This window comes from Neopelma chrysocephalum, unplaced genomic scaffold (assembly GCF_003984885.1).
Source record: "Neopelma chrysocephalum unplaced genomic scaffold, ASM398488v2 Primary Assembly neopelma1_96921, whole genome shotgun sequence".
NCBI lineage: Eukaryota > Metazoa > Chordata > Aves > Passeriformes > Pipridae > Neopelma > Neopelma chrysocephalum.
The window spans coordinates 3,126,036-3,141,169 of record NW_020925564.1 but is presented as its reverse complement, the minus strand read 5'-3'; the positions used below and the strand labels follow the sequence as shown (position 1 = coordinate 3,141,169).

General features: G+C 35.2%; 1 protein-coding gene across 50 annotated transcripts in view; it reads right to left on the bottom strand.

Moving 5' to 3' along the window:
- PTPRD (protein tyrosine phosphatase, receptor type D) overlaps positions 1 to 15,134 on the bottom strand; it is a 436,352-nt gene that overhangs the window by 54,886 nt on the left and 366,332 nt on the right. For all 50 annotated transcript variants that reach the window (XM_027670585.1, XM_027670632.1, XM_027670638.1 and 47 more), the window contains one exon: positions 5,576 to 5,699. In XM_027670585.1, coding sequence (XP_027526386.1) covers positions 5,576 to 5,699 — 124 coding nt within the window. The remainder of the gene's footprint in view (positions 1 to 5,575; positions 5,700 to 15,134) is intronic.

The following is a 15,134-nucleotide window of genomic DNA, read 5'->3' as shown; positions in this document are numbered from 1 at the left end:
ACTGAAGAAAATTCACTATATATCATCCTAACAAAGTAGAGTAAGAAGGAAAAAGAAACATCAGAAAAAGAAAACCTATAGATAGCTGGATTGTGAATGGACCGCTAGGACTAGGAGAGTCTGGTGAAAAGGGAAAGGATGAAAGATGTGCAGTCTCATAAGAGCAATGTTGAATCATACAGAATTATAAAAAGAAGGCAATGTCAAAAAGAGGTAGTTAGAAGAAGCAGAATTAAGCAGGAAAATGAAAGGGATTGTTTAGAGGAGAGAAGAGGAGTATTTGAAAGGAAAAGCTGAGAAAATCAAAAGAAGTGAAGTGTAGGGATGAAAACTAAGAACTAAGAGCTGTAGAAGATCTGCAGGCAAGATAAGAAACTTGGAAGGTGAGTAGCAGAAAGACAGGCTGGGAAACAGGAGAAGCTCTGTTAGGAGAAGGAAACGAAGCTTGGATTTTTTTTTTGTTTGTTTGTTTGGTTTTGTTTTTCTTTAAGTTGTGTAGTATTAAGAAGTACAGAATGAAAATAAACACATTGTTTTGTGCAGTTCCTCAGAGACACAGATAACAGAACTGCACATATGTCCTATATGTGGATAGGACACTATCCACAATACATCCAGAGAGCAGTAGGTTGCACAATACTTCAAACCAGATATCAAAATCCAACATGACATCATCATACTGTGATTAATTTATAGCTGTCTGAATATGGATTTAGTGATTCTTCAACTCTTTAAGACCAAGTAACACAGAAGTTAAAAATCAAAGTAGTTTTGTTTTGAAAGGAAATATTAAATTATACTCTAAATGATGCACTAAAAGGGCTGTTGAATGCCTCTACTAAAACAAAATTAAATGATTTCTTGATATCAAAATAGTTTGATATTTCCTTCAAAACCCAGTTACAATATGAGTGTGCACAGTAAACAGGTACTAAATCTCTATTACGCATTCAAGAATGAAGCCACTGGATGGTTTCCCAAAGCTTTCCCCAATGTCCAAAGAATGGCAACAAGGCTGGTGAAGGGACTTGAACACAAGTCCTATGAGAAAAGGACTTGTTTAGCCTGGAGAGGAGGAGGCTCAGAGGAGACCTCATCACTTTCTACAACTCCCTGAAAGGAGGTTGTAGCCAGGTGGGGCTTGGTCTCTTCTCCCAGGCAGCTATCAGTAAGACAAGAGGGCATGGTCTTAAGCTGTGCCAGGGAAGGTTTAGGTTAGATATTAGAAAGAACTTCTTTACAGAGGAGGTAATCAGGCATTGGAATGGGCTGCCCAGGGAAGTGGTGAATTCTCCATCTCTGGAGATTTTTAAGATGAGACTGGATGTGGCACTTAGTGCCATGGTCTTGTAACCACGGCAGTAGTGGACCAAGGGTTAGACTTTATGATCTCAGAGGTCTTTTCCAACCTGGCTGATTCTATGATTCTATTGCTATGCATACAAGAAAAATTGTTCTGAGGTGATTTCAAGGGTATCAAGAATGGCAGCATTTTTGTTGTTAAGACAGACACCATGAAGTCTACTCAGTGAAATCTTTTATACCATGAAATCTACTTCACTGATCTTTCTGTACACTGTTACTCAACACTTCAGTACTTTTCATGCTTTTAAGACACTCCAGGAGTGGAGGTCCATTCACTTGTAGGGTGAATGGACATACAATTACTTTACGTGTATATATTGTTAGCAGAAGGCAACTCAAATGCAATGTGAAAGCACAAATAATTTGTAAAGTTCATGACTCTTCAGTAGTTATTCAAGAATTTATATTGACCAAAACAATTTCTAAACTCAAAGATGATGGCCTGCACACTCAAAACTGATTTACTGGCAGTTGGCCATCAGACAAATGAGAGTATTACCAGCTTCTTGCTTTTTCTTTCTTGACGGGCAGACTTCTAGTGTTAGCAGCATTTTAAAGTCACTAAATTTCCCATCAAACAAAAATTACACTGCTGAAATATGATAGATATTTTAGGTTTTTTTTAATAACTAGCATTATGCAAAGACACATCACATGTAGCAGATTTTTAGTCTTGGACATCTAAAAGAATTGGAAAGACTTTTTAAAATGTATAATGTTTAACCATTTTTTCCGGATTTTCATTTACTTCTTAGAGGTTTAAGGTCACAGACCTAGTTAACTTGATCTCTTTTAATCAGTAAATTCTCCCTTACATCCATCTAGATGCATATAATAAACTTCACTACATTATAATATTATGTCATTACACTTTAAAATTCTAAATGTCCATCTCAGACACATCCAAAGACAGCACAATATGAGCAATCAGATTTCAAGAATATGGGATCAAAATTTTGCGAAGTACAATTTCCTTTTGAGAGGAAAATCAATTTACCACATCAAACCTGAGTTTTCCCTCCTAAGGGACATCTGTATGTAACAAAATTTAAACAGTGGTGAGAAAAGTATTCCTGCAAGTGAGTAATGATGTGTGGAACTCCATGCCATATGTAATTAGAGAGGTCAAGAACTTAAGTGGGGATTCAAAATCAGGTTTGAACATGCGTAACAGGAGTTACGAAAGGTACCAAAATCAACTCTTTGAAAGTGTTACTAAGCCTTGTATTTCAGAGCTAATGCAGTTTTTAACAACTTATTATCAATCGTTGGAAAGTAATTTTAAGTCTCTACTAATTGCTTCTTAAGGCTTTCTAAGAATCACTTTTATTTGCTATAGAGTTGGGCAACTGTATAAAACTGGCCTTGTGTCCCATTCTAAAGTAGCAATCACAGCATTCCGTGTTTGTGCAACACCATCAAGAGGCAAAATGACCATCATTGTAAGATTAGAGTTTGGTAGATGCTTAGTTTCTTGTTCACATATATTTGCTCTTAAACAGGGACCAAGTGTCTAGATGTAGAATGGAGCTCTTCATCTTAGGAAGAGCACAGTTGTTATGCAAACCTCACTAATATGAGTCTTCTTTTGGTCACCAAAGAAATGCAAATGAGGCCTATATGTAAAATCTAACCAAATATTCTCCTATAATTGTAACAAAATATAATGTAGTCCCAATTTAGGTCCTTATTAAGTTGTATAGTAACATAGGTAAAGGAGAATATATTTTTAAAATAATTGATTTTCCTGGTAGCATGAAAACAAACACAGCTGTCAACTAAATAAGGTGCTGGGCAGACTGTATATTTTCATTATTTGGAATATTTACTTAAACACTGAAAGAGAATTACTTATTACTAAATGCTAAGACCACTGTATTAAACTTACGAAGGTACACACATAAAATTTCAGCTATACAATCATGTAAAGTCCCAGGGGTAAAAAAAGTTTAAGAGGATAATTACATAGTAAATAATTTCTGTTTTCAAGACCAATCCCATTATCATTACATAAAAAGGCAGTTAATACTTTATCTATGTTGCTTTTTTCACCACAATCTAAAGACTGAGAAAATACTTAAAACCATGCAAATCACCAAATGGGCCAAAATCCCATTTGTGATTTTATATCTAACACCGATATTTCAAAAGGCTATAATATTTTTCTTTGTTTAGGGTCAATGACTATTAAAGGAATAGAAACTTTAACCTCATCATGATATTTCTTACCTAAAAAAGGGACTCAAACATTACAGTTTAACTATATTTTGTCCTTGCTCCATAAAATAGTCCTTCCCAGGTGCAATGTATTTTTTCCATGTTTTTACTATCTCTTATTTAAAAACAGTGTAATGTACTGTAGAATTTGATAATTTCAATTACTTTGATTAACATTTTCTGTTTTGCCATTTAAATTTTCTTCCCACTTTCTGAATATGTTAATTTTTCATGGGTCATTTATACAAAGGGAAAAAGGGTAGAACTTTTTAAGCCCAGCTGTCTGATAGATAAATTAACAAATAAATTTCTTTGCATTTCATTTTTTTCCTTCCCTTCTGTCCCCCTTTTACACAACTCTTTTTTCAAAAAAAATCCTGTGAAAGACTTGAGTCTTCTTTCTGTCAGTTAGACATATTTCTGAGTTAAGCACTTTGTTCCAAAGAACTTTACATAACACTTCAGAAAGGCTGTTCAATTGCTGTTCCTGGCCTACCTGGACCATGTACTTAGCCCTCTTGTCTGGACCAGTAAGACATAATAGGATATATTTACTGAATTACATCACAGATACTCCTAATTAAAATACCCTCTTTTCAGAGTTGAGACAGGCAGTTTTACCAAGTAGTGGCAGCTTTCTATACAGCTATATTCTTCTACAAGGCAATATGAAAAATTTAAGTGACATTGCAGAAAAATCTTGTCAGAACTGCTATACGAGCCTCAGAGGTGGAACAAACATAAGAAGATTATCATATGGAAATTCTTCGAGGCAATCATTTAAATTCGCTAATACATTTGAGAAGCTCTTATCTGAGTTATCAAAGCCCATGGTATGCAGCTGCAATAAATGAGGGAAGATCTAAACTTCAATCAGTGGGATTGCCTTTTTCTTCACCAAGCAGCTAATATTAAAATGTATTACACCTATAAATCCAGTGTCTTCTGGTCGGAAGCAGCCACAGACAAGAAGCTGTTTAGAACTGTAAATTAAAACACCTTGCAGTTTAACTTGCAGCATGTTTTTAATGAAATAATTATGACCTTGAATACAGTTCCCTACATCATAAGTATCTCATGCAAGTCCTGTCCAAGTTAACTAAAGGCAAATTTTATTTTCATTTCAATAATTTCACTTAAATATATAATTTATTATATTCCAGTCATCATTAATATTTGGCTATCAAAAACATAGAATAAAGTAAAAATCTGTCTTCAACCCAGGAAGCAGGTTAATGGTAAGGCAGAATTGGCAAAAAAAAGAAAGAAATCCTCTGAGTGAAAATCAGTGTTTCCTCATGCTTTACCTCTTGAGAAAAGAGAGACAATATCAAGAGCTGACCACCTCTAACAGTTTGTTTAAGTTAAAACTTTAAACTGTCCAAGTTTTTGGAAAGCTTTTTGATGAAGAAAGATAAAATGAAGAACTCTCACTACACCTCACTGCCAATATTTAGTCAGTGAAATACTAAGGTTCCAACAATGTCTCCATGTGGGCATTCATTTAAACACTCTTGTTTAACATTCAGATTGTAAACGGAAAAAAAAAGTTTAAACAGAGAGTTCTTAAAATTCTCCCAGAGAACATAAAGATGTTGATTTTTTTCCCACATTGAGTTTTGACAACTAAAACTCAGTGAGCAGATATGTTGATAATACATCGATCAACAAAACCCTCAATTCATGTATGTTCACTGCTACATTTGCTTTGTACTGTTAGTATAAGTAAACAGCAATATTAATTTACTTTAGACAACACATTAGCATATACACAGGGACCTAATGCAATCAGTGTTACACATGAAACCCTGTACGTTTTAGTGTAAATTCATAATATATTACTGACAATAAACATCAGAAACGATTGTCATTACAGGAATTTACTGGAAGTACTTTAATTAGCACTTCTTTATATTACTATGTCAGCATATTGATTAGTAAAATTATACTAGATTTTAGGAGTTAATTACTTTAATTTTAAAGGCCTCCTTACCTTCTATTGCTGAGAGTAGAACACGAGAATGGTCGTATGCAATTACATTCGCATATCTATTCTTTGGTTTGTTTACTTCCAGGTTAGAGTGTTCCCATGTGAACTGCTGGCCAGGATCAATAGACTTCAAAAGAGAAAGAGAAGAAAAGGAAAGGAAACTTTCAGCTAAAGACTACATAATTGTTCCATATATAATGATTACGAACTAAACTCCCATACTTTACTCTGGAAACAATTTGCTTTTGAAAGAAAATTATTACTACAGGACACATTGTAACATATTATATCCTGTTACGTAAAGCATTTTGTATTTATGCACCTGAAGTTTCCATGAGGAATTTAAACCATGAATTTTAAAATCCAAGGCCTTCTCTTCAGAAAAGCAAGCTATCCATCTTTTTGTCTTTTCATTCATTCTCATAAGTGAGGGGTTCTAGCATAACAGAGAATGAAAAAATGTCAGAAATCTCAGAAATGCTGGGATGAAGGGGAACAAATATTTTTGCCTCTCCTTATTAGTAAGTGCACATGTTCAAAAATTTCAGTGTCCTGTTTACTAAATAAACTCCAAACATTCCTGAATAAGTTTTCCAGAAGAAAAATAATGTATCTGTTCTTTCATTTTGATACCAGGCCAACACACGATACCAGTGTTGCTCAGAGAACCAACTGTATATCATCCACAGACAACATGAAGCTTGTTTTTTATTTTCTTGAGTCATAAATAAGTAATCAATCCTGGCATATTTGAAATTTTAATGATCTCTTATTCATAAACAAATATGTTTCTAGATTCACTGTTTATTTGCTGTTTCCTTCATGTTCCAGGATGGAGTTATGGAAGCATGTCCCACACTCCTTCGTTCTTTACCACGAGGAAAACTCTCTAGGCTCTATTACTTTTATCTCTATGGTTGAGGTATATATGCAGCTAAGTAAATACACAACAGATAACAGATGGTACCTGCTGATGCATGCTATGGTAGAGGCTGTATGAAAGGTCATCTCTAACTATGAAGTCATGAATAATCACCCGTTGTTTTACTTTTCCCCTCTGTAACCTTAATATTGTTTAATCCTGGTAAGAACTGGCAGCTCCCTATGCGAGGCTGCTGTAAATTATAATACAAATGATGACACAGATAAGCCTAGACGGGGCAGTTCACCGACACAATGTTCATTTTCCATCAGTAGACCAGCAACGCGGCACAAGTCAGAAGATCCATACTGCCACTACAGCATCAAGCCATCGCTTTTTCTGACTTCTATCAGGGTTACAACAGCTGTGAGTCCATGTCATGTTGATGGAAATGAAATATGACCTGTAATCTATTACAGTAGGTATTACTTGACAATGAGCACGTGCAAAATTAATTAACGTGATCTACTAGGACTTGTCCCTTAGATTAATAATTACTATTTGGCCAGTCAGAAAACTGTTTCATTCTCATGCACATTTACATATTTTACACAAATTATTTATGTAACATTTAGAGAATGATTTTGCTTCTTTATTGAGATTGCCTGGCTGCCTCAGAGAGAGGTCTTAGAATATCCCAGCAATTCTGTTTAGGAAAACAAATACCTTAGGAAAACATGCACCTTATCCTAATAACCTAGACCCAATTAACTTTTATAACAGTTAGCACTACTTTTCCTGAGTTTTATTTTCATTACAGACCTCTGGAGCTGGGCCTGGTTGAGTTTCCACGTATAACCTAGCTATGGAGAGCAGAGGAGTGTGATGGTGCAGGCTCACCCTTTGCATACTGCTTCACCTACAGTATCTGAAGCAGAGTGTTTGGAAGCTCCTCCTTCAAAAGGAAGTGAAATGGGACTTTTTAGAGGAACAAGGAACAAATTAACTGCTTGGGAGCATGATGAAGGCCATGAAAATTTTACATGTGGTTTAGATATGATTCATTTGACTTGTACTACTATGTGTGCTATTAACCATTGAAGAGGCATTCTTAAATGCAGCTCTGAATGAATCTGATTTTTTAAACTTCTACACAAGTTTTGCCCCCAAAATGATTTTTTTTTAAAAAATCAATATTTGTGCTCCCTATCTTAGAAATTTGTGTGACTATGCTTAATATATCTTAAAATGTCAATAGTATTAATATTACTAAGTTAGTATTTTTAGACTAGTTAGAAGATTTACAAAACTGGGGATGACTTTTTTTTTGAGCCCTATTGTATTTTGTTCACCTATAAAGGAACAACAAACTGTTCCCCAATTACTATTCTGCCACTTGCAAAGACAGACATCACTTCTGTGCTGCGCTTAAGTATAAACACAGCAACTTGATCCAACAGTAAGGCTTCCAACAGTAAGGCTTCACTCTTCTCCAACAGAAATATTACTTTTTCTGACTACAAGGTGAAATTCTTATTTATCAGTAAAGTAAGTGGTAGAATTTTAGTCTGTAAAGTTTTTATTTAATTTTCTTACAATTTATTTTCATCACAGTAATGTTTTCCCGTCCTCTGGGAAGGATGGCTAGTAGAATCTTGAAACAGGCAAACACTGCCTAATTTAAGAACCTGAGTATTTTGTCTTTACTGCTAAGTGCTATTTATCTCATCTAAGGTATAGAGAAAGAATTTGGATTACATTTCCATCAGTGCTGGGAAGAGAAGTGTCATACACATATATAGCATACCCAAGACATATAATATACCTCTTTATCAGCTGACTAGCATTTCACCTACATCATACGACTCAAAATGTAATATAATTTACACAATTACTTCTCTCAGCACAAATCTCCCCTCTTTTCCTTTTTTAGTTAATGGAGGTAAATAAGATAACTTGTGCAAAATATTTGCAGGCCAAGTTTTCAGAATTTTGGAAAGTAATTAGTATGGATTCAGCTCAGAAATCTAGTAATATTTTAGAACATAAACATAGTCATTTCAAAATAAAACCAATATGCTAACTATATATTAATGCATTATACTCTAAATATCTTTTAAAATAAAATCAACTATTTGACCAGGAATAATGCATATCTATAATATCTGTGACTATCTAGTCAGTATTTTTTGAGAGGCATATAGGCAAATGTGCTATCTAAATGACAGTGCACTGAGCCAGAATAAGGCACACTACTCTGCATTGTCCTGGATAGATAACTGAAAGAGACTATCTGTCTGATCCTTTATGTTTTTACCTACATTTCCAAAATACTCTGGAAATTACTTCACAATATAAGATGCCACATGCGCCTTCTCTTTACATTTGATGAGAAAATTAGAAAATAACAGAATATGCTACATGCTGCTAGTTTTGAACCTGGACTGCAGGACACTGGCTTTACCTTATAAAAAATAAACCACAATGTACACAAAAAAATTATCTACTTGTAATTACAACTCCTTGAAAACAGTAAGTTTAAGGTGCAGTTTTGCATATACAAACAAAATTAGACAATTGCATTGATTGTGGTCTAAGATTATGGTCTAAGATTCTTATCCATTTTGAGAAACAGCTTCAGCTCTACATTATACCCATTTTTCATGTGAATTTAAAGATTATTAAGAATACTTTACATTTAAAGCTTAGCTTCAACCGTTCAGTATTATTCTTCCACTTTTCACTCCTTAATGTTTAAGCGATCCCAAACTACTGTTCAATATCAAGAAAAATTCCAAACCTACACTTTGTATGATGTATGGCCAGATGGTGTAATTCAATGATTAGTATTTAGGCCTACATGCAGACATAGTTACCATAAATTATCAAAAGCAGGCAAATGGATTGAACTTCAGTGTTGCCTGTTTTTCTCACCAATCTGGACCACTCTGTGGCCTTACTATCCTCCCACAAAGCACCATTTTGTCAAAAGAAAGTTAATCTGTATTTCCTCAGACTTAATAGCCACACTGGAACAAAGAGTTGAGTGGTATTGGCAGACGCATTTCAGAAGTGTGAAAGACCAATAACTCATGAATAACAAGTCCGTACTAACAGTTTTAATGAGTGCTTTAATGGTTTAATGGATGGCACTTTAATAGGATTTCTAGTATTTTCATTCTGAAAGCTTGCCTTCAATAAAGCTGTCATTAACAAAGAACTGGATTTCTTCGTAGCATAACTGTGAAGTATGGGCGCTTTGTGCAAAAGAAATAAAGATATCTGTAATACTGTTATTTCCCTCCCAAGCTTTGACAAATCTTTCAGCTATTGTGTTCTGAATGGCTGCCTGCTGAGAAAGTCTGATCTGTTAGTGGGAAAAGACTTTAGCAATATTTACTAGTACAATATACCATCCATAAAATAGTTCATTGACTAATAATCATGGTAACCAAAATGTGTTTCCAGAAGAATTTCAAGCAAGCTCCCTCCAGTAAACTCTATAGCTGCTCACTGTGCAGTTTTCCTTTACACCACTTAAACAAGAGGAAAATGTTCTCTGCTGTAATTGTGAATCTTGCAGGAGTGTATCTTGGTTCAGTACTGAGGAAGGAAGTAGTATGACAAAATGCTACCACTCCTGGTGTAAGCTGGCACATGACTGCCTGCTCTGGGACAGCGCTATACTAAGGGTCACTATGCCACCAAATTAGGAGCCAGCAGTTTTTGTGCAATGTAGGGATTGTGAGTTACTTCACAGGTTTCACAAGCCCAGAAGAAGAAGGAAGTGTGTCCTGTAAAGAATTTCCCAGCACTGTAGGTGCTATGTTTGCAGCTTAAATTAAATCATCAAAGACCATTGACTCACAGAGAAAACAAGTAGAGAAAAAAGAATGAAAAGTAAAAATTTGAGAAGATGTCAATGCAAATAGACTCAGCACAACTGGAGAAAGTACTCAGCTACGCATAAAAATAAGCAATTTGACCCTCTTTTACCAATGTCAGCAGTTGTGATGAGAATTTCATACCATAGTTGATGAATTTATAATAGAGTGCTATTGTATTATGCAGGGAGCTTGCTAATAGAATGAGATTTACATACTGCATTACCAAAACATGAATGTTAAATTAATACATGATCATGGCAACTTGCCAACTGGAATTATGGTTTTTAATCAAGACAGAGACTTTCCCATCACACCGTAAAGGCTATTTTCAAAAATATCAGGAAAAACTCCACATATTTTGCACGGCTTAAACTCCTTTGGAACTTGAATATAAATTTGCATCCTGGTTCCAAAACCAAAAATGCAGGTAAGACATTTCTTGTTAACTTTCAAAGGAAAGTGACCCAACTGTTCAAGAGTAGCTAGATATACATCTAAGGCATTCGGTAAACTCCTCTCAAGAATAAAGGTATTTCCTGTACAATATCAAGCGAATATTCCTATGACCAAATGAAGTAATGTAAAACTTGATTCCAATGAAAAACAATCTATATAAGCACATAACTCAAGTATACTTAAGGAGGAAAATAAGCACTATTTGAAAACGTCTCTAAAGGAGAATGTCCTTTACAAAAAGCTTTAGAAAACCTAGTTTTTAAAAATTAATCATATTGGTTTGTCTTTCTTTGCCTCCAGTCTCAAACATAATCTGTTTATTCCCCATCTGCAATTAAAATCCTTTGACCTTGATATCATAACCAGCTGTGATGGAAATCATTTTGTGCTGAAAACAGAGAACTACACTCACCTTCAGGTAGGAAATAAGTATGGGGAGCAGAAGAATACCTGAGTAATGAAATAACTTTCTTAGTTTTAAATATCTCTTGTGATTAAAGCATCTTGTTGCTTTATTATAGTGTACGAAATACAGCAATTCTTAAATACTAAACTTTGAAATTGTCTCATATGACACACCAGTTCTACCTTAAATTTTCCACATATTTTTAAAGCTCTGTCAACATTTTCTTGTTAAAGGAAGGAGTAAAGGACTGAAATTCTTCATTGATTCCTCCATTTTTCTCTGTAAGTCCCTAAAAATACTGCAAATTTATCTTTCTAAAAAGGCCCCTCAAAATTCAGTTTTACCTATAATAATCTATATAGTCTAACCTTGAATAATTTTTCTTGTTATAAGCAGTAGACTACTTTTCTCTTCCTACACGTATCACTGCCTTCAGTTGGGCAAAGTAAAACTGATATTTATTACAAAATAGAATCACAGAATCATTAAGGTTGGAAAAGATTTCAAGATCATTGCGTACAACCTTTGACTGACCATTACGTTATCAACTAGGATGAGTGCCATGCCCAGTTGTTTCTTCAAGACCTCCAGGAATGGTGTCTCCACAACCTCCCTGATCAGCCTGTTCCAACACTTAACTACCCTTTCAGTGAAAAAATTCTTTTTTATGTCCAGCTTGAACCTTCCCTGGCACTGCTTGAGGCTAGGTCCTCTTCTCCTGTTGCTAGTTGCCTGGGGGAAGAGGGAAACCCCCACCTTTTCAAGATAGTTATTTGCCTAATTAAACTGTCTCTGTGGAATTCCTTGGCAAAATAGCATTAGGTATCAGACCAAAACACAACATCCTAATACATAACACCACTTTTCTTCTACTGGATTATTTTAATTATATAAGAATAAACAAATGCTGTTATCCTAATGAAGCATTCACAGCATTAAGGAAGGAGATAAAACACTACTCTAAATCTTGACTAGGACCACTTCAGATTCTTGCTCTATGTCTTTAAAATTCTCTATCATAACTATCCTGCGGGCCAGATAGTACCACAGGTGGAACTAAGCACCAAACAACCTAGGTGAATGCAACAGCACTGTGCTATTAATAAGAAAACTTTTCATCGTTCACTGACTATACAAATTGTTTCTCAATAAATGGAGCACATCCTATGAAAGCAAAGTTACATAATACCAATAAATGATGTTTGCAACATTAGAAAGGGGAAACTAATGTAAAGACAAACAACAGAAAACACATTTTTGCTGAGAAAAATTTTTGCACAAGTCACTGTTATCTACAATGATATAGCAGAAAAGTGCAGTTGTTTCTTTGGTAGAATTTCATTCAGTGGATTATCTGTTCTTCCTGGACTTTCAAAGTGTATTCTACTGATAGTAAGTTTTAAATTTGCTTCTACTATACAAGATTTACTGTGTTCTAGTATCTAGTGTTTATGTTGTTGCAGCTTGAGATACAAAAAGAGAAATCTACCATATTCAGTAAACTGTTTTCTCATCACAAGTCCTACCAAATGATTTTGAAAAGCTACAATGAAACAACATCAAAAGGCATCTTCATGTTTTCCAATACTCAGTGTTAAAGCAAAAGACTGTCCCTAATTTACAAAAAGAAACCTGAGCAGAGAAAACATTGTCATATAAAACTTATTGTAGCATTTGTTACCAGTGCATATGCACATACATCCACAGTAAATCATGAAATAACACATGCAGGTTGGTAGTGTAATTTTTGTGTTGCATCAAGAGGTTTTCACACAAAAATAGTATGAATCTGAATCTCCTTCCTTAAAGGTGTAAAGCTATAACTCCAGATCTCAAGTAAGAAATATGAAATTATTTTACACAAGTCTCAGAAATCTACTTTGGAGGATTAGATTTTCTGTTCTGTCTTACAGAAGGAAATGATTTTAGAAATACATCTAGTGTATTGCACAGAGTAGGTAGAACACTACTGTTCTTATTCAGTCTATCTCCATGTCCACTTCTTGTTTTTAAATTCTGAAGCCTGAGTTAAGATGGAGATACAATGTAAAGGTCAGATTCTTGTGAATACAGCTTTTTGCATAGCAGCTGTCAAGTCCATATGGAGCCTTACATTACATAAAAATCCCACTGAAATTGTCAAAGTCAGCAAATGCTTCATAATCATCAGCTGGGGTCAACCAGCAGTGTTTAAATTAGAGAACACAAAAGAACTGTTTGACATAAATGATACGTCATGTTAACACAGTGAACCAACATTTTGTTTAGGCTTAGGGATTGCAAGCTAACAAAAAATTAATGATGGATGATGAAAAATTTATTTTGAAGTAACAGAACCACTTAATCCAACAGGTGAATTGTAAGTTTATTTAAATCTTGCAGCAGTCATAATCTTTCAGGCCCCTGTTGTCCCATAAAAACTGGTACTCAAGGTGAGAGAAGTATAAGGGAAGAAATCTCCACTGTTCTGATCATACACTGTAAGAGCTGGGGTAGGAGATGCCCTGAAGAGACACTATGAAATAGTTTCTGAAGTAGAAAAAGAAACTCGTCCAGTTGATGACATCAAACCTCAGAAAATATTACACAGCTAGTTGTTTTACACTGAAGAATACTCCCTTTACCAGATCATAGCGGTGAAGGAATTCAAGGAATTCTACTCTTTTCCTTCTCTTTTTTTTTTTTTCCTGAGAATATATAGTTTATACCATGCATATTGCTACTTACTTTTTTGCAATACTTCTTTCCCAATTCGCCGCATTACCCTAGATGTTCCTTGCAGAAACAGAGTGCAGAGGAATGTAGTTTGAACTTATTTCTTTAATGGCAATTTCAGATTCTTTCTCAACTAGATTTCACATAGCACATATTCTAAGGAATTAAAAAATTTAATTCAAAGGAATTAAAAGATTACAAAAATTATTTGAAGAAAGCAATCCTGTCTTGTCTCATCCTTCACCTTCACAGAACTGCAAGGAAGTTGGAGGGTTTCATTAGAAGATGATGCCAGAGGGTATAAATCAGCAGAGGACACTCTTTTGGTAGTTGTGAAGAGACAGGTAGATTTCTGTCTGCCTGAAGAGAAAGTGGGAACAGGCAAGGAAGTGATACTCTTCCAAAAGGAGAAAAAAAACCCTGAATTGAATTTTGATCAGAAATTCTAATCAAAAGTAAGTGGCTGGAACATGAGGAAGGATGGAAGAGAGGCAAGTATTCAAATACTTCTGAAGAGCTGAAAAGGGTGCTTAGAATATGAAAAGATGTGTTTGAGTTGTGAAACAAGTAATTCTCTTGAAGTGGCAACCGAAGTAGGGTATGCTAAAAAATAAACATCCTTTTGAAATGGAGCTAACCTCCTGAAAGAGGGTGAGAACTCAGTGTTCATCAGGAAACTGTTAATACATGTATTTTATTCTATGGTATCCAACCCTATTCACAATCTTCTTCAGCATGATGCTCCAAAGGCCCATGGCAGACCTCGATGATCAGGACGGTATCTACATTCAATATCGTACTGATGGAAGCCTATTCAACCTAAGGTGACTGAAGGCCCACACTAAGATCTTAAACCATCTTGTCTGGGAGCTGCTTTAGGCTGACGCCACTGCCCTTGTTGCCCACACAGAAGTAGCTCTGCAGCATTTAACATCCTGCTTTGCTGAGGCTGCTGAGCTCTTTGGGCTAGAAGTCAGCTTAAAGAAGACAGAAGTTTTCTATCAATCTGCACCTCAGGAAGTCTTCCATCATCCCCATATCACCACTGACGAATCAGAGCTCAAATCAGTCCAGCAGTTTAATTACCTAGGTAGCATCATCTCCTTGGACGGTAAGATTGACGGGGAGATAGACAACAGGTTAGCAAAGGCATATAGTGCTTTCGGAAAACTCCATAAAAGAGTTTGGCAAAATAAACACTTGAAGAAAAATACCAAGATCAGTGTTTACAGAGCC